Genomic DNA, 26,906 nt, shown 5'->3' on the forward strand with positions numbered 1-26,906 from the left:
GAACCCAGAGTTGATGTTGACAATATTTGTGATGTGTGAATCAGTAGCAGCCACAGAAAATTATGTGGTAGAAATTCTTTTTCCATATATTTCCTCTCTAAGTGACCATATATGAATCATTAATTCATGAATTTTTTTGCTGATTTTATTCGAAAACTGCAGTCCAACGAATAAATAAAAATGATGGAATTGATACTTTAGATAGCTCTGCAATATGGAAATAAGAGGACTGATTCTTGAGAAAAATCTATGGCTTTGAACTTCACAAGTAGCAGTGCTAGTAAGGCTTTGTTTGGTTGTGTCCCTAAAACTTACTCAAACTTCCCAAAAAATAAGGATCTTTTTAAGTTCTGTCCTTTATCAGGAGTACAGTTGAGGTCTGCAGCTGCTCAGTCTGAAGGAAGTCAAGGAAGAGTTACAACAGAAGAGGAGAATGAGGATTCTGCTTTTGAGGATGCTGGTAAGTTTGCCTTTGTGAACTCATTTGATTTGGTTAATTTTAAGCTTTTGGAGTGTAGATATGTGCATTATAACCTATGTAACTCGGACTTTTCCTTTTATCTTAAATACTCATGTTGGATCCTTGATACTCCAACATGGGTTCATGTGGGGAAAATTTTCACAAAATTACCAAGTCAGACACTTGGACAAACCCATATCCGACATGAGTATCTGAATCCGAGTAACTTTGATGAAGATTACACAACCTAGTGATACTTTTTGATACAGTAGACAATTTTTTTTAACCAGGTATTAGATTTTAGCTGTTATTAGATTCCTGTGCATAACTGCAGTCCTTAGAATTCCTTATGGACGGGTTCATGCTTTTAGTTTATGAAATTATTGAAAGCGTATTGCGGTTCACAGATTTTACCATATCCCAACAAGTATCCCAACAGTATTGGCATAATCACAAATATTAATATGAATTTCTTGTTTAATATACTATACCATTCTTCGGGAAACATGTTAGAAATGATCACAAATAATCTTAGAACGGAATGATATTTTGTTCCCCTTTTGAACAAACAAAATTTTGCTTACAGACTTATTTGGGGCATTTGATCAGCAAAGATTTGAACTTGGTGTTCTATAGGATTTTTTGTAAGAAGTTTGGGATTTAAAATCATAATGAAAGGTTAATTTAGAGTAAGGAATCTGAAAGTGTAGCTGTGTAGTTCAGTTGTGTTAAGAACATCAAAAATTGGGTTGATCCTTTTTTTGTTCTTCTGTTCACTCAGTTGTTTTAAGAACACCAAAAGTTGTCCAAGATATCAAGGTTGCCAAGTTTATAAAACCGTCACATGATGATTTTGGGAGATTTTGGGTAATATTAAGGAGGCAATATTGAGTTATTTGGGTACTTTACTACTTTCTTTAACCCTGTGATACTCTTAAATATAATACAAGTATAACACTTTGTTTCATTTATTTTGATTGTTATTTGCATTTGTAAATTTTGTGTCTACACCTAGTAGTTCAAGTCCCCTCTTGATGTGGTCTATCAAATTTTTATATTTTTCTTTTGATTTAAAAGGGCAATTCACTTCTGCACGGACGCAGCTGGGTCTATTGGATCAATTAACTTCATCAGCAGCCTCTGGTATGAAAATCAGTAATTCTGATCATCCAGTTGGTTCTTCATTTGAGTACAAAGAGAGCTGCAGTACTCTATAGCTTAAGCAACCAGATTTTCATTTGATGACCTGTCTTCAAATTTCTCAGGTTATGAAAGTGACCCTGGTTCATCAGGAAATGTGACCATACGAGAGCAGCTTGCGCAACTGGTGGGTGGCAGAGATGATGATTTCATCATTGCACTGGGTAAGAAGAATCTGAAGAAAGTGAGCTCCAAGTTCTTGACCATATCTCAGAAGCGCAACATCAGAAGACAAGACTACCTGAATGAAGTGTCCAAAAGGAATGATTCAGTTTTCTTTGCTAGCATTGGCGCGTTTGTGATCCTTCCCCCTGTAGTTATACTAGGTATTGCTGTTTTAACTGGCTATGTACAACTCCTTCCTTGACACTATACTGTAAAGATTCAGAAAGTACAGTACTTTAGCTCATAGCTCCATTTTGCGCCATTTTTTTTACATCTATAAGATTATATCCAAGTACTTTTTTATCTTGTGGTTAGAACTTCGCTTAACTTCTGCCAGAGCCTATTGTGGGTGAGCTCCGTTTTACTTCGAGTCTGACAAGTAGTCTAAAATAAGGCCTTGGACCAAACCCTTTCCAACAACAGAAATTGCCTACCAATATAGTATAGGATTTGGTTACACAATTAGTCCTTTAAATCCAGAAGTCTGCATTACACAAGGGAGACTAAACTTAAATCTCCAAATTTCTTGTTAATTTCATACAAGTTAGTTGATTTTAAAGGCACAAATTTGAATTTTCCAGAGTTGTTTAGCATACTCTTTCTCCTACTTTATATGGAAAGGGTTGGAGTTAAACTTTGCGGTTTAGGCTCAAATCCCCTATTCTTTCAGACCTGAAGTTTCTTTAAATGATTCTGAGAAGTTTCTACGTTGTTCCACGCTCATAATCAACTACACAACTCGTAAAGGAAGTAGATAAACCGATTGAATAGCTAGTTGGAACTGCCCAAATGATTCTCATGAATGGACCTTTTCTCTCATTTGAATAGCACTCCATTTTTTATGGTAATAAATGAGAAACCTCTTCAATAGTCACATAGTATGTTTACACTTATTTTAAGCAAGCTTCTAGCTGATTCCTAGTATGAACATGAACTTCAGACAATAAACACCTGGAACTCAGAATTCCTTGAACAAGTCAACAACGCACAGCCCAAAATGTGCATCATCAAACCAACAGAACAACTCATGTTATTAGTCAAGTAATACAGCTTGAAATCTTGTCTAAACACATATTCAAGTACACTGTCAAATTCCGTTCATAGATCCACACACCGAAGATCCGTTGCTTGACTTGCTTCTACTTTCTCCGTGGCACCTCACATTTACATACAAATAATTATAAAGCAAAGCTTTACGCATCAAACACAATTATTTCATAATACTTGATTACTTGAGAGAAAATGTTTGGTACAAATTTCATTCTGTAAATAATTAGCCACAGGATTATTCGATAAAAGTTCAAACACATACACTGAAGTCTGAGGAACCTTCTAATTTACTTTAGATGTTGCATAAGTTGAGTGCTCATACTTTCCATCCCACCTGTAGGTAATTTCAACAGGAACCAATAGTCACTAAAACAAGAGACTTTTATATTAAGCATAATGCTGATTGCATATAGTAGAGGAAATAAACAACACTAACCTGCATTCTTCGGTCTCTGGAACTTGAAGTTCCAGATGAGCTTCATATGGCTGGAACACAGTGTCCAAGTCCTTATCTTGTACTTTATCGAGGCTTGGTGGGTCCCACTACAATCAACATAAACACTCCAGATAAGCACACAACCAAAATGTATGCAGTGAGAGTTCTCCAATTAAGTTGTGTTTTGATAAACTCCAGAAAGTGTTTATGTTTAATTTCATCAACTTTTTCATGTTCTCCATCTGTCTTTATGTGTTTTGATGCAAAACAGGAATCATACAGGCAAATTCATTTAACCAAACAAAATTGAGAGGGATTGAAAGTGAGAGGAAACAATACCTTTGGAGCATTATCCTTGTCAATGGTTAGTGCTCTGATGCCCTGCAAGTGAAATGATACACTGAATAAATATTTTCCACACATGTAAAGATAGCTGCTACATTATCTACTGGGACTTACTTCATACACATCGCCTGATATACAGCTTCTTAAAATGTTTATTGTGAGTCTAAACTCTCTTTTGAGACAATCGGCCAAGGTTTGTTTCCTTCCTTCACGCACCTAAATTGTTATAGACAATGAAGAAATAAAATAAGGTTTCAGGAAGAGAGGTATACAATACACAAGTGCGGTAGGGTTCTATTAAAAAACAAATTGGTACAGAAGCCAGTAGCCCACTAGGCTAATATAACAGTCACCTACCGAACATTCCTCCAATGTAGAAAGCAATTATTTTTCATATACATGAGAAATTTGCAACAAAAGTAAGAGTGGGGATGATTTAAACAGAAACCAGAGGAGAGTGGTAAAAGAACAAAGTTCTGGTAAACAACAATCACAAGACAATGAAAGGGCAAGTTTGTACCGATCTCAATGTGATTTTCAATCCAGTAGGAGAAGATCTTTTCAACCCTTTAAGAACTGGGCCAATCCATCCATTTCCTTCTTTTAATGACGCAGCTTCCTGAACAGTATAATTGTCACTAAGAATATGCTAAAGCTCTGGAGTCCGAAAACATAAAAGCATATAATAGACCTTCAAGGAAAACTTACAAATGATTGTATAATATCTTCCACTGAATCCTTCGAAAAGCATTCATCAATTACTGACTGCCTGGAACATATCAAAAGTTTATTAGTATATGGGTAGCAGGTTAAGAAGTATTCACATATTGGATATGCATAAATTACTTGTTCAAAACGCTGCCTGCATCAATCTGAACCTCAGAAGAGAATTCTTCTATCAATGACTTGACAGCATCCTTGTCACCCTTATTCAAGCTAATCAATTGTTTCTCCAGCTCAGGTAATTTCTGTTTAGAAAAATAAGATAGATAACCAATATGAAATATAATGCAGATTAAGTGAAACTTTAGATGCAGGATCATTGCATTCCGCTAATCAGTTTCAATGAAAATTCAAAGAACCAATAAACATAAAAAAGGAATAGTACTGCTTGCAGTCAGATAGTCAACAGATTTAGGAAAAAGGATCACAGAGCAAGGCGTGGAAGTGCCATATGACACCTCATCTGTTAGTAATTAGGATCATTATACATATTTTAACATATAAAATCTTCAATTTGTTGGAAAAGTTGGAATCAAAAGGCAGTTGAAAATTGGAAAAACACATTAGGAAGTATTTTAAGCATTATGATCCTCATAAAGCCGTCAAATGTCCCTGAAATCCCAGCATTGGCTATAGAACATGCATTCTATCTGAATTTTTGGGTGCAGTTACAATGTATTATACTCTGAAATGAAATAGTTGTACCTCTGAAGGCACATAATGAGTAGCCAGTCCAGCTGCAACCAATTCCTGGCCATTTAATCTTGTACCAGTTAAAGCCAAGAACTCGCCTGCAAAGATGTGATCAGAATGTTAAATGCATGCCCAAGATAGGTAAGAGAAATCTACATCCTAGAACTAGAACTATGCAATATGTGATCGAAATTTAGCAATTAATTGCCGTGAGCAAAATCCTTTTCTACCTGAGCTATAGAATTAAGTCACTTAAATTTTAAGAAAGTAAGATGCCAACACTTATGATAATGCTTTTAAAAATAATATGTGAAGCACATATACCTAAGAAATTTATTTATAGTTTATACATTCAAATATTGTATTAGGGTTGAAAACACCTATCTATACTGTATTCATGATAGTTATGATCGTGTACAATAGATATCATCAAAATTAGTTGTTTCTACCAAAAATAACAAGTTGTGTTTAAAGGGCTCTATAAGTCCCTAGAACCCTCCATCTCCCAACCTTACTATTTTCACCCCCTTATCCACCACACTATCCAGTTTTTATCCCTTGCTTACTTCCTCCACATACAGTTGATTCAAGTTCTGCCTGAAACTTCCAATGCTAGTAACAAAAGAAGTTACACATAGCTTCGCTTACCCAAGTGACCAGGCAATCGAGAATGTATGTATGAGAAGCCACAGTCAGTGTGAAACCCAATAGCAGCTTCAGGAGTGGCAAAAACCTATATGAAGAAAAGATAATTATCTAAGATGAATAATGTGGTAATAGGCACATGAAAGAACTGTTTTCAAGTATAAAAAATTAACCGTTTTCTCTGTTACGACAGAAAATTTCATAGGAACCATCAATGATGCGCCTCCACCCATGGTAATACCATTAACAAGAGCAACCTGAAAATGATACTGGCTTATTATCCACAGTTTGCAAAAAGAAACTCAAGATGCATCTCACTTATTTAGCTACTAAATGAACCACCCATGCATATTCTACGATGCACAACCTGAGTTTTCTTGTAGGTGTGGATGTGATAGCACAGCCAATACATCCTGTAAACCACTTCGAGGCAGGAATCCTCTGCCAAAAGCAAATCACAGAAATGACGTCATTAACAAATATAATCTGGGTTGGAATACATATCTTAAATTCATAAGATCAAAGCTATTACTTGATTTTTTTCCCTCGTAGAAAACTCGTAAATCTCCTCCAGCTGAAAATGCACGGCCTACTCCCTTTGCAAGACAGAATGGCAATAGCACACAATCAATAATAGAAATGAATAATGATCATAGATTTTTCAAAGAGAGCTACAATTATATTTAAACTTCAAGAATATTTATCCACAAAAGACATTTTAGTAAGTCTGTAAGTGAAGTATAAAATCAATCAGAAAGATGGTTCCTTGAAACAAATATAAAGCAGACCAGAAAATAGTTGGAATGATAAGAATTTTCAGCTTTCATGGTAAGGATAATTATTTTATCAATCATAATAAATTGTTAAGAATTCTCAACAGAAATAACCTTGATCAATATAAGCTCAACATTATCATCTTTCTCCCAATTCTCCAAATATCCCGCCAACAGAGACACCTGTATAAATCATAAAACAATGTTAGTTTCACTTCAAGCTCTAAATGAAAGAGCAGTCCTAATATTAAAACTCATAAGCACCGTTTCTGGCGAGATCACGTTGAGATGGCGAGGCCGGTTGAGTGTAACCAATCTCACATTCCCTGCTTCCTCTCCAATAACCACCTGATAATCAATTTTAAAAAACTTCTTATGCATAAGAATCCATCCTCAAAAACACAATTAGCCATATCATTCATCATTACAAGAATCCAGAACAAGAGAAAACCAAAAAAAAAAAAAATTCCACCAAAAGCAAATTGCTGAACTGTTAGGAAACTCAAAAATTTAATTCAATATGGAGTACAACTGATCAACAACAATAGTTGGTACATGCATTGTAACACAACCATCCAAACTCATAAATTAATGCACCAACAATCATAATGCCCCAAAGTTAAATATGTGGATACTGAATTACAATGTGATTTTGTCATGACTTCCTAATTAAACATTGTTTTGGGAATTGTATTTAATTCTTAACATAGCTTAGGGAGGTCCATTTTCACCTATATAAATGAGCAAAATTAATAGCCTAATTTGCAATAGTGACTAAAAATAATCGCCTTGTTCTCTTCACCTTAAGATAATAATATTAACTAAAATTAATTTCAGTCTAGTTTAATTGGAACAAATTACAAATATGATAGAGAATCAATTAAAAAAAGTTTTTATAAGAATAATAATTTTATTTCAGTAAAATAAATAATGTAAGTAAGTAATTTCAGTTTAGCATAAATAAGTTAAAGAGAACCGGGCATCCTTGGGCGCTAGACAAGAGCCAAAAAATGAAAAAAATACTCCCTATGTCCTATAATATCGTGTATATCTTTATTACTACGTATTATGATTTTAAACCATAGTGTCAATTTTAATTTATGTTTTTTGAACAACTATGTAGGAAATAAGCTTGTACTAGCAATGTTCAAATGAAAAGAGAAAAAGAGTGGAATTTGGGGGGAAAATTGATAGATATTATATTTAGGATAATATTTGTCGCAGATTAGGATATATTAAATGTATATTTTGTATGTTTATCGTATCTAGGTTTCCTAAGGTAATTAGGCCTAGCATTGTAAACTCTATATATTTGATCAATGGTGCACACTCCAGATTGAGGAGTTTTCCCGAAATCTAACATGGTATTACAGCTTAGGTTTTAAATCTCAAAATTTTTATTTTTTTCCCAATTTTTTTTTTATTGGTTTTTTTGGTTTTATTGGGACCTTGCCTTCATCACACTTTCCGCAATTCGTGTTCTCTGCCTCTGCATCAAGATTTCAACTCCTTCTTTTTCCTTTTAATTTTTGCTCACTGTCCCATTACCTTAGTCAGACATTAACACACGCTACTCTTAACACCGCCCACCCATCATGACTAAGGATAGTGAGACACCACCACCGCCTCCACCTCCACCTCCACCTTCGCCTGAATTTCACCCGACCCTTACTGTCAACAACATTAAAAACGCTATTCCCTTAACTCTCGATTACGAGAAGGTACAGTATTCCAATTGGGTGGAACTTTTCGAGAACCATGCCTGCGCATATAACGTTCTTGATCACATAGACCCAAACACTTCCCGGCCCTCAACGGTTTCGGATGCGCTATGGACGAGGTTGGATGCGATTGTAAAACAATGGATATATGGCACAATATCCACTGATCTTCTTGAGACTATTCTCTCCCGCAAATCCACGGAACAACTGTGGGATCGTATCAGGGAAATTTTTCAAGACAACAAGAGTACAAGGGCGGTGTATCTTGAGAACTTATTCAACTCTTTGCATCTTGATAATTTCTCTAACGTGACTGCTTATTGCCAACAACTCAAGAGTATTTCCGATCAACTTGCCAATGTCGATCAGCCCGTCTCGGATCAGAAGATGGTTTTACGGCTTGTTGCGGGTCTCAACAAAACAGATTTTGACACAGTGGCTTCAATGATTGCTCAAACCGACCCCTTACCTTCTTTCAACACAGCCCGATCTCGTCTTCTCCTTGAGGAAACGCGTCGTGGCACTGACAATTCGAATCCGACCACCGCATTCGTTGCACAACAGCAGGGCACCTCCGACTCGGCTCAGATGAACCAGCAGCAGCAGACCGCCGGTCGAGGGGGCGGTGGTGGCGGAAAGGGTCGTGGCGGCGGCAAAACCACTCGTGGCAAGGGCCGTGGCCGCGGTGCTCAGGGTCGTGGTGGCTCTCCTGCCCAGCAACAGCAGGCCCCGCAACGTCAACAGCCTCAACAAAATTGGCAGCAGCAGCAGGCCTCTTCTAATGGCCAGAATTGGGCTCCTCAAAACCCCTGGCCCAATCCACCTTATTGGCCTCAAGGGTGGGCTCTTCCACCAGCTCCATTCCCAACTTCTGGCAGGCTACACAAGCATACAATCGTGGGCCATCTCAGCAGGCCTACACAATGGGGCCACCTCAACAGTCTTACGGGCCTCCCATGACTCCCACGGAGTTCGGCAGTGCGTACTCTTCCATGAATTTCACACCACCGGATAACGGTTGGTACATGGACTCTGGAGCTACATCTCATATGACCAATAATGCCGGTGCACTTCTACCCCTTTTTAATTTGAGCACTAATAATCATATTTTAGTTGGTAATGGTCATCGCATTCCAATCACCGGTTATGGTCACACCACCCTCCCTAATCATACTTTAGCCCTTAAAAATGTTCTTCTTGCACCTCAAATTATTAAGAATTTAATTTCTGTTCGTAAATTTACTTCTGATAATTCGGTGTCTATAGAATTTGACCCTAATGGTTTTACTGTGAAGGATCTTCGCACGGGGAGGGTAATAACGAGATGCAATAGCAATGGGGAGCTTTATCCAGTCACCTCAACTACTCCAAGCACTTGCCTAGCCACTTCTCTAGCTGGAGCTACCCCGTGGCATAATCGTCTAGGACATCCCGGGGCTTCCTCTTTAAGTTTTCTTAGGAGCAACAAATTTATTTCTTGTAATAAGGAGCATGACTCCACTTTTTGCAATTCATGTCAGATAGGGAAACATGTTAGACTTCCGTTTTATGATTCAAATAATAATACTTTTTCTGCTTTTGACATTATTCATGCTGATTTGTGAACCTCTCCCATTAAAAGTATTAATGGTCATAAATACTATCTAGTACTTCTTGATGATTTTACTCATTATGTGTGGGCCATACCCCTTGCATATAAATCTCAAGCCTACCAATCTTTTCTTCACTTTAGACAATATGTGCAAACACAATTTGAACGTCCTGTTAAATCTTTCCAAAGCGATCACGGTCGCGAATTTGACAATGACCCTTTCAAAAAGTTTTGCCTAGACAATGGTATGGTCTTTAGATTCTCTTGTCCCCACACATCCTCTCAAAATGGGAAAGCGGAACGTATGATTCGGACCATTAATAATGTCAAACGCACCTTATTATTCCATGCCTCATTGCCTCCTTCCTACTGGTCACATGCTTTAGAGACGGCCATATATCTTCTTAATATTTTGCCAACTAAATCTCTCAAAAATATGACCCCGGCTCAGGCTTTGTTTCATAAAAATCCTTCATATGACCACTTACGGGTCTTTGGTTGCCTTTGTTTCCCTAATCTTTCCGCTATGGCACCTCATAAGCTTGCTCCTAGATCCGCTCCTTGTGTTTTTTTGGGATATCCCTCTAATCACCGTGGTTATAAATGTCTTGACCTTGCAACCCGCAAAATCATCATCTCACGACACGTAACTTTTGATGAGTCGACATTTCCCTTTAAAAACTTGGAGCATTTCACTCTTAAAGATTATGAATTTTTGGGTAATGATGAGACATCCCCTTTGCTGACCCATTATTACTTGCGGCACTCCTCACATCAAGCCCAACCCCATGCAGGCCCAACACCACAAGTCAGCCCAAACCTTGTCAACCCATTACCCAACACTCCCCCACTATCCCCTGTTCTACAGCGAACATCGCAGCATAGCTGCGGCACACCCATCCACGCCACACATATCCCGCGGACCCCACTGCCATCACCTCACACGGCCAGCAGTACACCCGCACCTCCAACGCCTTACTCACCGCCACCTTTGCGTGGTGTTCCCCCCATCCAGCCCACTCGGCCAGCACCTCCCTCTCCTCGTGTTACCCGTAGTCAACGGGGTATTTTTAAGCCTAACCCGAAATATTGTAACCTCTCTGTTCAACACTCGGGTCCCTCTCACCAAAAATCACCTCTTCCAAAATCTTATAAACAGGTCTTAAATGACCAAAATTGGAATGCGGCGATGAATGATGAGTATAGTGCTTTAATTAAAACAGGGACATGGGAATTGGTGCCTAGGCCTACGGGGGTGAATGTTGTTAATTGTATGTGGTTATTTAAACACAAGTACAAGTCTAATGGTGACCTTGAAAGGCACAAAGCTCGTCTTGTATGTGATGGCAGGTCGTAAGAAGTTGGTGTGGATTGTGATGAGACTTTCAGTCCGGTAGTTAAACCGGCCACTATTCGTACTGTTCTCAGTTTAGCTTTGGCTAAAAAGTGGTCGATACATCAACTTGATGTCAAAAATGCCTTTTTACATGGTGATTTGCAGGAAACTGTTTATATGCATCAACCTCCGGGTTTTGTTGATCGGAGGGCTCCTACTCATGTTTGTCGGCTCCGCAGGGCTCTCTATGGTTTGAAACAAGCTCCCAGAGCTTGGTACCAACGCTTTGCAAATTTTCTAGTAAAATTGGGTTTTGTCATTTCCAAGAGTGACACCTCTCTTTTTACTTTCCGGCAGGGTGATGATATGGCATATTTGCTCTTATATGTTGATGATATTATTTTAGCTACCTCATCTGACAGGTTGCGTAATGGAATTATTTCTCAGTTGCAAACTGAGTTCCCTATGACTGACTTGGGTCCTTTGAGTTATTTTTTGGGGATTGCGGTGACCCGCAAACCCTCTTATATGCTACTTTCCCAGGAAAAGTATGCACAGGAGATTTTAGAGCGTGCAGGTATGGCCTCTTGTAAGCCCGCAACTACTCCAGTTGACACTAAGTCCAAACTTAGTGCAGATGCAGGACCACCTTTTCGGGATCCTACTTTGTATCGCAGTTTAGCAGGTGCTCTTCAGTATCTCACATTTACCAGGCCAGATATTTCTTATGCGGTACAACAGGTGTGTCTATTTATGCATGATCCCCGGGAACCTCATTACGAGGCATTAAAACTTATTCTGCGTTATGTTCAGGGTACCATTGATCACGGCTTACATTTATATCCTACTGTTTCTCATCGATTGATCACTTACACTGACGCTGACTGGGGAGGTTGTCCCGATACCCGGCGTTCTACTTCGGGCTATTGTTGTTTCCTTGGGGACAACCTCGTGTCTTGGTCATCTAAGCGTCAACATACTTTGTCTAAGTCGAGTGCAGAAGCAGAATATCGAGGCGTCGCAAATGTTGTCTCTGAGGCGTGTTGGCTACGTAATTTATTACTTGAGTTACATTGTCCTCTACGGCAGGCTACTATAGTTTATTGTGATAATGTCAGTGCTATCTACCTTTCTGGCAACCCGGTACAATACCAACGCACCAAACATGTGGAGATGGATATTCATTTTGTTCGAGAAAAGGTTGCTTTGGGGGAAGTACGGGTTCTTCATGTTCCTACTAGATATCAGTTTGCGGACATTTTCACTAAAGGCCTACCACGGGATTTATTTCTGGAATTTAGGTCCAGTCTTAGCGTACGTCCTCCTCCCGCTACGACTGCGGGGGTGTGATAGATATTATATTTAGGATAATATTTGTCGCAGATTAGGATATATTAAATGTATATTTTGTATGTTTATCGTATCTAGGTTTCCTAAGGTAATTAGGCCTAGCATTGTAAACTCTATATATTTGATCAATGGTGCACACTCCAGATTGAGGAGTTTTCCCGAAATCTAACAAAAATAGACTTCCATTGAAGATGGGTGAATGTTCTTAATGGTGGTTTTATTCCATTAATTGCTTCTAAGATTCCTTAACTTATATAAGATCCTTAATTGATTCTCTACCATTAGCATTTGTCAACAGAAATAATCTTAATCAAACAGAAGTAATCTTAAAGAGAACTTACTGGTCCTTCTGAGTTTGCCATCTTTGATTAAAATTCAACTGTACCCCTTCTTGCTACATTAAAAAAATTGAAAATTGTGTCAATTAAGCTATACCCAACTGTGATTAACAGCAAAATTAGGACATATTAAACACAATTGACAACATTAGATCAATAACTAACATCATTGTACAAGAAATTATGAAAAATTAACAATACCCAGAAACCCAAAAAAGCAGATGATCACGTTTAATATCACACTGTATTAATAAATCAAATAAAGCATGAAACTTTATAATTGGGCAAAAAGTTTACCAGTGAAAGAAATCAGATGGTGAAGTATACAGTTTGCTGGTTGTTAGTATTAAAATAAAAAGGGGAATTCTTAAATAAAGCAAATGATGGAAGTAGGTAGAGAAGTTGTCACACTCTGTTAGGTACCTGTAATAAAATTTAATACGGAATACAAGTCATTGACGAAAGACTAGTAGATGGGTGGTTGTTACTTCTTACTCCATCCGTTTTCTAATAATTTTACTATAAAAATCGGAAAATTTTCAATGTAAATAATTGACAATTTTAAACCTTAAATTGTACGAAATTTATAAAGTTTTCTTCAACAAAAGTTGTATTTTGTAATGTTTTTTTTTCATGTCTGTAGATGTTTAATTTCAATCAATAATAGATTTAATTACTAAATAGAAAAATTATAAAAAAATTGATTTATTTTAAAAGTATATATTGAGATGAATTTAAAATTATATTTTTACTTAAACATATAGTATAAATAATCATAGATAGACAAAAAAATAAAAATCTGAAGAAATATAATTTGAGGATAATATATATACTCCCTCCGTTTTTAAATATTTGTTCCAATTTTTTTATCCGGCTATTTTTAAATAATTGCTTCATTTACTTATTTGGAAAGTTTTTACAATATTTAATTAATTTCTCTCACCTAGTGAACTCACCATTAATTTTATTTTATTAATTTGATTTTCTCTCTCCTCCAATCCTCTCCACTAATTTTGCTTTTTACTATTTTTTTTCTTCCACCTATTCCACTACCTTCATATTTTATTACTTTCTCCAATTTCTCCTAAAACTCCACATAAGGAGAATAGAGCAAGTATTTAAAAACGGAGGGAATATATATATATATATATATATATTCCCTCCGTTTTTAAAATGAATCTTAAAGTAGATTAAAATTACCTGGTACCTACCACCCTTTTGTGAATTATTTATTTTGTATAATAAATTTGAACACCAAACGTTCAATCTTGTATTTTGTATGATGTTCATGTCACTTGTGGCTCAGCTGAATGCCACCCTCTTTGACAATTGGGATTGAGTACAGATTGGACAGGAACATCTTCTAGAAAGTTCACAACGTTACAAAGTAGTCAATTTTTCATTCGTGAACCTATGTGTCTGTATTCTTTAAGCCTGTTACACTCGAGGTAGGCTTGTAGGGATGATCAATGGAAGAATTTTCGAAACTCTAATTAAAACTTGTTGCAAAATCGGTTCTTTAAAATGGAAACCGGAATCGATACCTTGTTATTTTATTTTGAAAAATAAAACTGTGATTTGGATTGCTAATTAGGTTTTTCTTTTTTCTCAAAAATGAAAATGATGTTGAATTGTTTTATGATGATTGAGTAGGGTATAAATAACTTTTTTTGTTCGGTTCTACTTCAAGCATCGAAGTACTCAATACTAAAACCGGCGTTGATCTAAAAACTTAAAAAAAAAAAAACCAAAATTAGAACCAATTGCAACTAACATGGATAGAGCAGTATTCTAGCATCTTACTAGGTTAGTACCCGTGCAATCGCTCGGGTTTAATTTTATAATTTGTACTTTTAAAAAATAGATATATAAATATAAATAAGAATTATGCACCTTGTACAAAAATATTTGTAATTTTATAATTTTAGATTTTTATCAAAATTATAATATAATACATTTTCAACGTATTATAATACATATTTCAATGTAGGAGTCCATTCAATAGCTTAGTGTGCTATATATTTACAATTGTTACATTTTTTAGGATAAATTGATAGGTTGTAGTTGTAATTAAGAAGCTTCTAATATTCAAGTTTTCAAATTGTTAAATATGGTAGCTCAGTTCCATAAAAAATAAAAATAAAATGCATGACATCATCCTTGCATTTAGGCGGGAAAAAATTAATTATAAGAGTGACATGTGGACAGTCATGATGTAAGCAACATTATGTTTTAGTAAATAGTTAGTTAATAGATTAGTAAGGCTATGCTTGTTTTTAAATTAGCTAATAGGTAGTTGATACAACAAATAAATTTGATTAAGTCTTGTGTACAACGGGTGTACATTAATTTTATTGTAAAACGATCCGTTTGTGTGTAACTTTACCTATTTTATGGTAACTTTAACCACTAAAAGGATAACTTTCAATTAGACGTTGGTTTGAATTTTATTTTAATGTGTAATTTCTTATATATTCGTGATTACATACTCTAAAGACTAATATAATTAATCAAATACATTATAAGTTCCCTCAATAAAAACTAATACATTATAAATTTTTAATAAGATAAAATTTATTAATAGACAAATAGTAACTTTTGCATTATAAAGGGTAACTTCAAGTAGTTTTAACGTACTAACTTTAATCCGTTTTATAATAAATTAACGTACACCCGCCTTTTTGGAGAATTTGTGAATTGGATTACATTAAATCATTTTATTTTACCAAGCACCAAAATAGATTATTACAGAGAATCTAATCCCCTAGGCAAATGCCCCTTAACCAAGCTAAATCTCTAGCGTTAACCTTACTAGAAACTACACTACAAATTCTATGATACACATCAAAACCTATTCTCTTTACAAGAACTTCATGCATCAAAATTCTAGCTCCCCAAGTATAGGGAATATTTCAAGCATCCCAAACTTGAGCCCCACTGTGATCATACACTTAAGCATGGTAGCGTCCAAAGGGAAGGAAGCTAGAGCAAAAGAGTCGCCAACAAGTTTTAGGAACTTGTAAACCGTTCACAGGGTGAAGGTTACACCCCTTCACGATACATGAGATCGCTAACTTCATAGTGGTCCGGAACCATGACTGGATATTCGGGGATGAAGGTGCAAATCCAACCTAAAAGAGATTGAACCTGCCCTAATAATAGGCCTCTACTTTATTCTTCTCATATTCATGTGCGCTTTCTGACTAACATACAATCAATAGGTTAACCCTAAACCTGTTTAATCTATGTTGGTTGAATATTAATGCACAAACAAAACTATTATTGGCGATCACATGAATTATAATCATATTAGCCTAAAGAAGATTATTAATTATCTTATTAAGCGTGATTACAAGTACAAATTCCCTTTAAACCTGCAAGAGAGGGCGCGATCAAGCAACAACAATAATATATCAAGCAACATAACAACAATCATCAGTCATAATAATCTCAATCTCATCAAAGCATAATAATATTAGCAAGATCCTAGGCATGATACTAATAAGATTAATAACAAATCCTAGCATGTCACTAAGCAATAAAGATCAAAGCTTTAACCCTAACATGATACTAACATGATATAAAGAAAGAATAGGAAGCATCATAGAAACATTCATGATATTAGAAATATTAGTTATTACCCTAAACATGATACTAGGAATCATAAAGACATCCTAACATGATACTAGGAATCAAAATAATCAAAGCATGATTTCTATAACAATTAAATTACTTACTTGGATGCCTCGTATCTCTTTCTAATAACAAAATACACGCGTTAGTAACTTCAAGGAAAATAATAAATCAAACAATTAAATTAAATAATTGAAATAAAGATTTGGGACCAAACCCTCAGAAATTATCAACCTTTCTCGTCTAGGGCGAAGGCAACTTCGAACTTGGGTAGGTGTGCCTAGAACTTGTGAATGCGGAATTCTGTAAGGGGGAAGGTTTAGAAAGAGGGAAAAATAATAAGCTTCAGCTTAGAGAGAGACAAAGAATAGAATTAGATGATTGTTGGTGAATGAAAACGGGGAGATACGACCCCTATTTATAGAAAAATAGTCCGAAAACGATAGAAAATACTTCAAGTCCCATACGGAATAAAACTGGCATCTGTCGCCAGGCGACAGACTCTGTCGTCTGGCGCTAATTAAAAGATAAAACGCGCTTTGTACGAAATCCTTTTCTTAATATGATTAAGCAGCAAATTCCGTGTTTATCTAATTAAAATCAGGCTTTTCATAAAACACTTATTTTATTCCAAATAAAACTCTTTAAAATATAATTATCAATCCTAATTCCATTAGAACTAATAAAAACCTTCTAGATATTCTAGAAGTTTAAAATCAATCCTAACAACTTTAGGAATAATAATTAATAGGCCCTTCTCTAGATCATCGGGCCGCATATAAAATTCATTTCGGGCCCAATTTAGTATTTAGGCCATAACTTCCTATTATTCATCGAAATTGGGCTTATAATATATCGTTGGAAAGCACTTTTCGAGCCCAATCCAAATACACTATTATTGGACCCTTATTATGGACCAAACTAAATTGGAATGGCTATTTTCATAAATAGAGTAAGAAAAGAAATGTTTTCAAAAACAGAAAGAGAGATATATTAATAAAAACAACCGCATCACTAGACTTTTCACACTTCACCTTGTTCGATAATCAAATGATGTGAAAGATATTCATCACTGGGTTTGGTTTTGGGGAGACACATTTGGGTGTCTACAGAAGCCCCCACTTTGACTAAGTTTGGAGAAACGCAAGTTTTGAAAACGAAAGTCAAAGTAGCGATAGGGACGGAGAATGATTCAAAACGTTCTGCGATCCTAAATCATTCTTGTAACGCCAATACCTGCAAACTAGCATTAGTTAAACAGATAAAAGAGTTAAGAAAAGCGTATCTTGCACCGTCGAGCACACGCCTCTAGAGTAACCGATTTTGTTGTTGCATTTTTGTTGGTGACGACCTCCACAGTGCCTCGCGAACGCCATCTGAAGGTAACAGTGCCTCGCTATCTTCACTTGCTTGTGACAATCCTCCACAGTACCTCGGGAACATCTTCGAAGGTGACTGCTTGTAGCCATCTTCAGTGCTTTGCTTGAATATTTTCTGTGCAGATGCTTTAGGGGTGATGACAATCCTCACTTCTTTAGGAATAGTTGCCAACAAAACTCTTGAATGATGTACAACAATCCGATTTAGGGAAAGTTGTCAATGCCACGTAATAATCCATCCTAAGAAATGTTGCCACGATGAAGCGACAATCCGTATCTCGGAAATTTTGCCAAAATCCAATTTTGGGAAAAGTTGCCAATGCTTCGTAACAATCTGTCATAAGAACCTTGCTACGATCGACAATCCACGTCTTGGAATATAACTCTTGAAAGAAATCTACCTTGGAAATTTGCCAATATTATGTGACAGTCCTTTTGGGAAAATATTGCCATAATTGACAATTCGCGTCTTGGAACATTTGCAAAAAAGAGTCTACTGACAATCCGTCTCGGAAAATTTGCCACTACTGAAATGAATGACAATCCACGTTGGGGAACCTTTGCCGAAATGTTAAGATGAATAGCGACCTACGACAATCCTTTGGGAATTTTGCCATAGGGAACTTGATGCATGACAATCCAAGCAATCTCGGAAATATTGCCAAGGATTTGATGAATGTATGAACAATCCGAACTTGGAAAAACTTGCCAAATAGAGAAGGAGCACGACAATCCATGCTTGGAAACATTGCCAGTTTGAGATGACAATCCAATCTTGGAAAAGTTATCAAAGATTTGATGAATGATGCTCGACAATTCACTCTTGAAAATATTGTCGTTTTGGTGATGTGCTTGCTTTTGAACCAATGCCTTAGTGCTTGTAATGAGCCAATGATTAGGCATTTAAGCTAAGTGAGATGATCGTGGTCAGGCCGATCACTGATTGCGATTGTAATCGAGCCGACCATTAATCATGTCAATTTGCTTATAGGGGCTAATTGGCGTACCAAGGAACCCAATCAATCAATATGACCATTTGACTCTAGTTGATTTGCTAAGTTGTTTGCGTCCTTTTGCTTCAAAATTTTTGTAAAGATCACCTATCCGTCTGGGACTTAGTGTGCTTGCATTTATATTTTGGACTATAGGACTTTGCTCATGTTTTTCTTAGGGTTGACCTAAGGTTTGTTATACTTGACTCATCGTGATTGACTGACTTGAGGTTGACTCAATGTGTTTGGACACGACATGACTCAATGTGCATGACTCGCGTTTGCATTGTATTGTGATGTGTTTGACTCAAAATGCAGAAAAGCAAAAAAAAATTCCGTCATTTTTATGGAGGGTACCGACTTTCTCCTGAAAAAGAAAGACACAAAAAAGAATCGAAGTGGGTGTTTGAGGTGCATGTTGAATGAGCTTAGTTAAATATATACGTCGATGTTGTATCTCATAGTGCAAAGATTAGTTCATCTTAGGCTATCTCAATTGTTGACTCGATGATGAAAGTATTTGGGTAACTTAGGCACGGAGGCTAAGTACTTCATACTTTGTAATGCAATAAGAATTATGATCATGAGTGATCTTGATATGACAAGGCATGCTTCAATGTCATGTTAAGATTTCATGACAAAGGGTTCCTAAAGGTAGGATTATTTGTCTATGTATCTGTGATGTGTGTGAAAGTGACACTAAAGCTAGGCTGCAAAGGCTAAGTGTATATAATATTTTTTTGAAAAGAGTCAAATAGTGGTGGCTCTTAGGCTAGGTAAGTTAATAATGTAGGGATCAAGCCCCCAAGTCTAGCTCTAAATGGATAGGGATAAGCATTAGAGATCCCTTGATATGATCATGTATGAATGTAAATATGAATGTGAATGAATGCATTTTTATTACGGCCGCACCTCAATGTGAGGTTTCCTACGTATCCGTTAGGAATCAGGCCGAACGTAGCTCTAGTCGAACCTCGCACAAGTGTGTGTATACCTCAAAGAGGTCTTTGAAGGGTTATAACGTGGTTAGGCTAAAGGTTGAAGAAGAAGGGGATAAAGGCTCAAGACCCTAGATAAGCCCCTAAGGTGTGCAACCTTGCTTTTGAAATCTTTATACTTTTATACTTGAGGTTTCCTCACTTTTTAACTCTCTTTTGTTTATATTTTGCTCTCTTTTTTTTTGCTTTATCATTTTTTTTATTTTGATAAGTGTGGGCAATCCTAATCATGCGGTCTATCACTCACTTGGCATTCATGTTTCTCAAGCATGGTACCGAGCACTCGATAAGAGACGCAATCTAAGACGTGTTCTTATCAAAGACATATTTATATCAAAGACATTGGAACACTTGCCCTTTTGCACACTTTCATTATTTTTGCTTATTTTAATTTATTTTTTTAAAGATCTAGGTAAAATCACTCAAGCTTTTGTTCTTTGAAAATTGCATAAGTTGCACACCATCCCATCCCAAGGTTAGGTAGATGTGGGTTGAAGAAAGAAAGGTCTATCGTTAGGCGAGGCTCAAAGTGGTTTATCAAAAGATGATTGTATATTTGAAGGGTGAAAGATAATATGATATGGCTACAAGGGGGTGCCTCTAATCATAAGTATACCTTGTGCTTAGTTCGGCGTGGATTTTTTTTTTTTTTTTAATGCAATGATCATATGCAAGAAAATAAATGCTCATTTTATTTAAAAAGTGAAGGGTAAAAATTCTATAGAATAAAATCTAAGGAAAATAAAAGGTACCTATACTAGACTTATTGGGGAAAGAAAGAATAAAAGAAAATGGAAAAAAGAGGTCACGAAATCTTGTCGTTGAAGCTCGCCTCGTGTCTTTTGTTTTATCGTCACCCAGTCTTCTTGCCATTTAGAGGTGTGGGAAGCTTGTTATTATTAATTAGATATTGGATGACCTCTTTTAGCTTCCAACAGCTCTCAGTAGTATGACCCCTACCTTGATGGTACTTGCAGTGTACATTTAGATCCCAACCAGGCAACCTCTTCTCAGGTGGGGGATCTTGAATAGGCCCAATGGAAGTAATGACTCCCTTGGCATGGAGTCGATCGAAAGCAACATCATAGATAATCCCAATAAAAGTGAATTCCTTTCTTAGTTGCTTTCTAGATCCTTGATTATCCATGGCTAAGACTTCATTGAGGTCAAAGGTACCAACAACATTACTAGAGTAGGTGTTTTCGGAAGAAGAAGGATGGTCATTCCTCTTTCCTTTCCAACCACTGTTGTTATTGTTACTAATCTTGGCCTTCTTGTTGCTCGGAGGAACATGAAGGAGATTTGAATCAATGAGGTCTTGAACACGATCCTTTATGGCGAAACATTCTTCAGTGGTGTGACCATGGCCTCTATGATATTGGCAATAGGATTTTGAGTCCCAGTTTGAAGATCGTCTCTCAGGTACTGGATCTGGAATTGGACCAATAGGGTGAATGAGACCTTAGCCCTGGAGGTAGTTGAAAGTTTCGCTATAAGTCATTCCTATTGGTGTGTATTCATCAATGGTCCGTTTTGCCCGCGGCTTAGGAGCATTGAGTCTTTGACGGGAGGAAGAGGAAAAATAGTGATCCTCCTTTTTGTCCTTTCGGTTTTGGCAATGAGAACCTTGTTCAATAACCATTATCCGGTTTGCGAGTCCTTCTACTGCACCTATAAGCATGACAACAGTATTGCGTAGTTCATGAACGTCCTCTCCAAACTTGACGAGTTTTCCCCGGTATTACTTAAGAAAACTTCCTCTTCACTAGCCATTATCACGACCCTTTTTCTTCCATCAAAGAGTGATACTTTAACAAAAAGTGTTGTCTTGGTTAAGCACTCTTCTCTCCTCAATCAAGCGTTGGAAAGGGAAATTAGGAGTAAGTTTTTTTATTTTTGACTCAAGCTCTATTCAACATGCAATATATGGGAAGAGATCATGGAAGGAAAAGAAGAATGATATGGGTGAAAGAGAAATATGGGAGAATTAGAAATAGAATAACCCCCCAACTCGAATGACGGAAATAACGACTCATGCATGAACCTAAGACATGGTCATGATGACATATACACAAAGTGTGTGCTAAGACTAGTGAGTGTAGGTGACATGTTTGACTCGTGTCATGACCATGGGACTAGACTATGTGACTGAACTTAATTAAGGACTAAACATGACTATTTTCATTAATAAGCTGGTTATACTGATTAAGTAAACTGATTAATTAGACTCGTCGTGAAGACTCGAGCAAAAACATGGATTGTCGCCGGAGCAACAGGACTGTTGCCAAACGCTAAGGACTAGCACCAGAAGACAACATTGTCGCCTGGCGCTAATCACTAGCGAGTGGCGCTACAGTCCAAACCTCTGCGCCATTGCTGGAACACTGGCCTGGGACTGTTTCCAGTATTTTTACTTCAAAAGGACAAGCCTAAAGTCGTACTAAGTCAAGTTTGATCAATTCATTTAGATTTTAATCATTTATATTAATTAATTAATTAATTTAGCAAAGTCCTTTAGTCATTAATTAGTTTGTTTAGACTCATTCACAAGTCAAACAAACGGTTAGTGGAAACACATATAGGTTATGCACAAACGAATAATGCACAAGTAGTCAAGTAAGCACAATATGATGCAATGAGTTTGCAACCTAACCATGGCTCTAGTTCTCTAAAGTTCAGGATATGGGTTAGTCAAAGAGGGTCCATGGTTATGAGTCCGGATGCACCGCGCGGAAGCCTTACCTTTGGAAAGGTTGGCGTAAGTGGATGGGACCCCGCGAGTTAAACTCGTTTCCACGGTTTGGTGAATTCAACAAACTCGGATGTAAAACTCAACCAGGAGCGTTTGATTGGGTAGATGGAGCGTGAATTCCCAGAGGGTTATGACCATATGTAGAACACATATGGGTTCAGAAAAAATGGAAAAACTCAATCAGGAAGTAAAAACGAGCAAACAGTACTAGAACTGGTCGAAACAAGAAGGTAGATTTCTGACTCGGTATTGGAAGAACTCGGCGCGAGACTACAGTTCCTGTCGCCAGACTATGGCACTGTCGCCAGACGACAATTACTGTCGCCAGGCGACAAAGCCATCGCTTGGCGATGGCATTGTTTTCTCACCGCTAGTTCCTACATGCCTCACCAGCTTTCTGTTCTTGAATTTTCCAGTTTTTCACAGTGTTATTTCGATTCTGGTTGTGAAAGATATTTCCCTAATTTCCTACGTGTAAAAATCCTATGTTTTTGACGCATTACAGATGGTCTTTCCAATGCGGACCTTTTTTATGCTTATGTCAATAATGTTAATCAAAATTACGCACATGAAATACTTAGAATTTTTCGAGTCTCATCCACTCATTCTAAATTGTTGCCAAAATAAATTTTAGGAATTAAAATAGAAATCCACCCCAGCGGAGTCGCCAAAAAACTGTAGGGAATATTTCAAGCATCCCAAACTTGAGCCCCACTGTGATCATACACTTAAGCATGGTAGCGTCCAAAGGGAAGGAAGCTAGAGCAAAAGAGTCGCCAACAAGTTTTAGGAACTTGTAAACCGTTCACAGGGTGAAGGTTACACCCCTTCACGATACATGAGATCGCTAACTTCATAGTGGTCCGGAACCATGACTGGATATTCGGGGATGAAGGTGCAAATCCAACCTAAAAGAGATTGAACCTGCCCTAATAATAGGCCTCTACTTTATTCTTCTCATATTCATGTGCGCTTTCTGACTAACATACAATCAATAGGTTAACCCTAAACCTGTTTAATCTATGTTGGTTGAATATTAATGCACAAACAAAACTATTATTGGCGATCACATGAATTATAATCATATTAGCCTAAAGAAGATTATTAATTATCTTATTAAGCGTGATTACAAGTACAAATTCCCTTTAAACCTGCAAGAGAGGGCGCGATCAAGCAACAACAATAATATATCAAGCAACATAACAACAATCATCAGTCATAATAATCTCAATCTCATCAAAGCATAATAATATTAGCAAGATCCTAGGCATGATACTAATAAGATTAATAACAAATCCTAGCATGTCACTAAGCAATAAAGATCAAAGCTTTAACCCTAACATGATACTAACATGATATAAAGAAAGAATAGGAAGCATCATAGAAACATTCATGATATTAGAAATATTAGTTATTACCCTAAACATGATACTAGGAATCATAAAGACATCCTAACATGATACTAGGAATCAAAATAATCAAAGCATGATTTCTATAACAATTAAATTACTTACTTGGATGCCTCGTATCTCTTTCTAATAACAAAATACACGCGTTAGTAACTTCAAGGAAAATAATAAATCAAACAATTAAATTAAATAATTGAAATAAAGATTTGGGACCAAACCCTCAGAAATTATCAACCTTTCTCGTCTAGGGCGAAGGCAACTTCGAACTTGGGTAGGTGTGCCTAGAACTTGTGAATGCGGAATTCTGTAAGGGGGAAGGTTTAGAAAGAGGGAAAAATAATAAGCTTCAGCTTAGAGAGAGACAAAGAATAGAATTAGATGATTGTTGGTGAATGAAAACGGGGAGATACGACCCCTATTTATAGAAAAATAGTCCGAAAACGATAGAAAATACTTCAAGTCCCATACGGAATAAAACTGGCATCTGTCGCCAGGCGACAGACTCTGTCGTCTGGCGCTAATTAAAAGATAAAACGCGCTTTGTACGAAATCCTTTTCTTAATATGATTAAGCAGCAAATTCCGTGTTTATCTAATTAAAATCAGGCTTTTCATAAAACACTTATTTTATTCCAAATAAAACTCTTTAAAATATAATTATCAATCCTAATTCCATTAGAACTAATAAAAACCTTCTAGATATTCTAGAAGTTTAAAATCAATCCTAACAACTTTAGGAATAATAATTAATAGGCCCTTCTCTAGATCATCGGGCCGCATATAAAATTCATTTCGGGCCCAATTTAGTATTTAGGCCATAACTTCCTATTATTCATCGAAATTGGGCTTATAATATATCGTTGGAAAGCACTTTTCGAGCCCAATCCAAATACACTATTATTGGACCCTTATTATGGACCAAACTAAATTGGAATGGCTATTTTCATAAATAGAGTAAGAAAAGAAATGTTTTCAAAAACAGAAAGAGAGATATATTAATAAAAACAACCGCATCACTAGACTTTTCACACTTCACCTTGTTCGATAATCAACTGATGTGAAAGATATTCATCACTGGGTTTGGTTTTGGGGAGACACATTTGGGTGTCTACACCAAGTAGCCTTATTCCTTTGCTGTCGTATACTGTAAATCAAAGCTGTACTAATGCTCTGGTACACCTGCTTGCTTCTAGAATCTTTTTTTGCATTCTAACACCACTCATTACAGTCAATCATATTTTTGAAGTTCATACTTCTCTTCAGTCTAATCATTAGCTTCTAACTATACTCACATTCAGAAAGGATGTGATTATTCGACTCTGAACATGTACCACACAAAGAATAGTTATTATCATCAAGCCACTAGTTAACGGACCTCTATTGGATGTCATTCCCAATGAGAATTATATTGCACCTTCTAGTGTGCTCTAAGTTCAAAGGACACTCACAAGTGAGGGGGAGTGTTGAAACCCATTGTAGCCCACTTGTGAGTATCCCACATTGGAGAAAGAGGAGAGGTGAGGTTCCACTTTATAAGGTAGAGAAGTTACTCCTACTAATGCCAATTGGTTTTAGTATGGAAACTTCTAAGCCTTGTTTGTGGACCAAACTCTCCTCCTCCTTGTTTCGAGTTGCCCAAGCCCATCTCATATTGTCTCGAAATTTAACAAGAAAAAAAACCCCAAATTGATTTCATAAACCCTAATTAAACATGCCTTTTAATAACATAATTATGGAATTGGTGTTGCATTGTTGTTTGACAAGAGTAAGAATGGTGACTTAAAACCCTAATTGTCGCACTAATCCCAAATTTTTCCTAAATTAAGTAGAGAATGGGAAGAAGAGGGAAGAATAAAGGTGAGGATCGAGAAAAGAGAAGGGAAAAAGAAGGGAAATTGAAGAGTGGGGCCCACTATGACATCACATAAAAGAGTTGGGAAAACAAGTGGTAAATGTTAAGGTTTTGAACAATTGTTGGTGATAAAGTTAAAAAAGAAAAAATTATCAGTGGTTATATAAAAAAATGAGTATAATTGCTGATGGTATTTTTCAAATTTTCCGAAAACGTATTTCCCTAAAATTTAATACACTGGGAACTGATTTTGGTATGGTGATAGTTCGCCGAGTTGATGATGATGACGATAATAGTGGTATGGAGGTAGAAGTTGATGATTATCTAGAATGCCTTGGTTGGTATGCCCCTTTGAGTTTGATCACTCAACTTCCATAAAAAAGAAATTGTTCATTGAGTAAGAGTTGTATGATACCCTGGTTTAATTCGGACAAGATGGTCAGATTTCTGCTCTTCCTACTCTAGAACATCTACCCCTCGTTCATTTTCGGTACCAATGCTTTTTGGTTTGCTAGATTTAATCTATGTGATTTTGTCACTTGCCAGTTTCGTGAAGATTTCGCGTATAGAATCATCGCGGACACCGCCTTTCTCCTTTCCGTCCCACAAAATCAGGTCGCAAGTGTTTTTTCAGAAGCTTGGAGTAGAAGGAATAAGGTTACTCTTGAATTGAGATAAGCTAAAATGCGATCCTTGAACTAGGGCATTAGTTGCATATTTGGTCTCTCATTTTTCATATGAGGCAAATTGGTCCCTTTACCACCCTTGCCTCACCATTTCTGGTGGAGGAACTTATGAGTCAGCAAAGTTTGGGGATGTGTGCTGCCAACTAAGCAAAAGTTAAGGGACTTATCCTAGTTAGCATTTGTTTAAGGATTATAAATCATTTTTTTTGTCAGCTACTAATATTTTTTATTTATTATGTACAAACTTCGATTAAAATGAAAGAAAACATACCCAAAAAAAATTTTCTTTTTTAAAAAATCAACTGACTTTTTTTTTTAAATATGTCTTAAAGAATTAAATAAGAAAATTAAATATGACTTAAAAAATTAAATACTTCGAC

The 26,906-nt window shown here is 36.6% G+C and overlaps 2 protein-coding genes across 2 annotated transcripts; one reads left to right on the plus strand and one right to left on the minus strand.

The window, feature by feature from the left end:
* The first annotated feature begins 122 nt into the window (after positions 1 to 122).
* On the plus strand, positions 123 to 2,142 carry LOC145589377 (myosin-G heavy chain-like protein). The gene is made up of 3 exons (XM_081645915.1): positions 123 to 460; positions 1,538 to 1,603; positions 1,726 to 2,142. Exons 1-3 carry the CDS (start codon positions 250 to 252, stop codon positions 2,025 to 2,027), a joined length of 579 nt encoding a protein of 192 aa, XP_081502041.1. The 5' UTR covers positions 123 to 249; the 3' UTR covers positions 2,028 to 2,142.
* Positions 2,143 to 3,025: 883 nt separating this feature from the next.
* Positions 3,026 to 13,227, minus strand: LOC145587381 (3-hydroxyisobutyryl-CoA hydrolase-like protein 5). Its single transcript, XM_081644116.1, has 16 exons — positions 13,124 to 13,227; positions 12,830 to 12,882; positions 6,755 to 6,838; positions 6,605 to 6,673; positions 6,250 to 6,313; positions 6,085 to 6,158; positions 5,891 to 5,974; positions 5,721 to 5,805; positions 5,085 to 5,170; positions 4,503 to 4,624; positions 4,365 to 4,425; positions 4,177 to 4,275; positions 3,771 to 3,872; positions 3,651 to 3,692; positions 3,312 to 3,418; positions 3,026 to 3,209 (listed from the first exon to the last, which is right to left on the minus strand). The coding sequence occupies exons 2-16, from the start codon at positions 12,848 to 12,850 to the stop codon at positions 3,158 to 3,160; spliced, it is 1,152 nt and encodes a 383-aa protein (XP_081500242.1). The 5' UTR covers positions 12,851 to 12,882; positions 13,124 to 13,227; the 3' UTR covers positions 3,026 to 3,157.
* Between the last annotated feature and the right edge of the window lie 13,679 nt (positions 13,228 to 26,906).

Source organism: Chenopodium album, chromosome 17, assembly GCF_948465745.1.
Source record: "Chenopodium album chromosome 17, dcCheAlbu1.1, whole genome shotgun sequence".
NCBI lineage: Eukaryota > Viridiplantae > Streptophyta > Magnoliopsida > Caryophyllales > Amaranthaceae > Chenopodium > Chenopodium album.

What these genes read in the sequence shown, in the direction of transcription:
- LOC145589377 (XM_081645915.1), top strand. Translation starts at nt 250, where the DNA reads ATGGCTTTGAACTTCACAAGTAGCAGTGCTAGTAAGGCTTTGTTTGGT. An exon ending in TTCTGCTTTTGAGGATGCTG is followed by an intron (nt 461 to 1,537) that starts GTAAGTTTGCCT and finishes TTGATTTAAAAG; the next exon opens with GGCAATTCACTTCTGCACGG. An exon ending in AACTTCATCAGCAGCCTCTG is followed by an intron (nt 1,604 to 1,725) that starts GTATGAAAATCA and finishes CAAATTTCTCAG; the next exon opens with GTTATGAAAGTGACCCTGGT.
- LOC145587381 (XM_081644116.1), bottom strand. Translation starts at nt 12,850, where the DNA reads ATGGCAAACTCAGAAGGACCA. An exon ending in AAGATATTATACAATCATTT is followed by an intron (nt 4,276 to 4,364) that starts GTAAGTTTTCCT and finishes TATACTGTTCAG; the next exon opens with GAAGCTGCGTCATTAAAAGA. An exon ending in ACAAGGATAATGCTCCAAAG is followed by an intron (nt 3,419 to 3,650) that starts GTATTGTTTCCT and finishes TGTTGATTGTAG; the next exon opens with TGGGACCCACCAAGCCTCGA.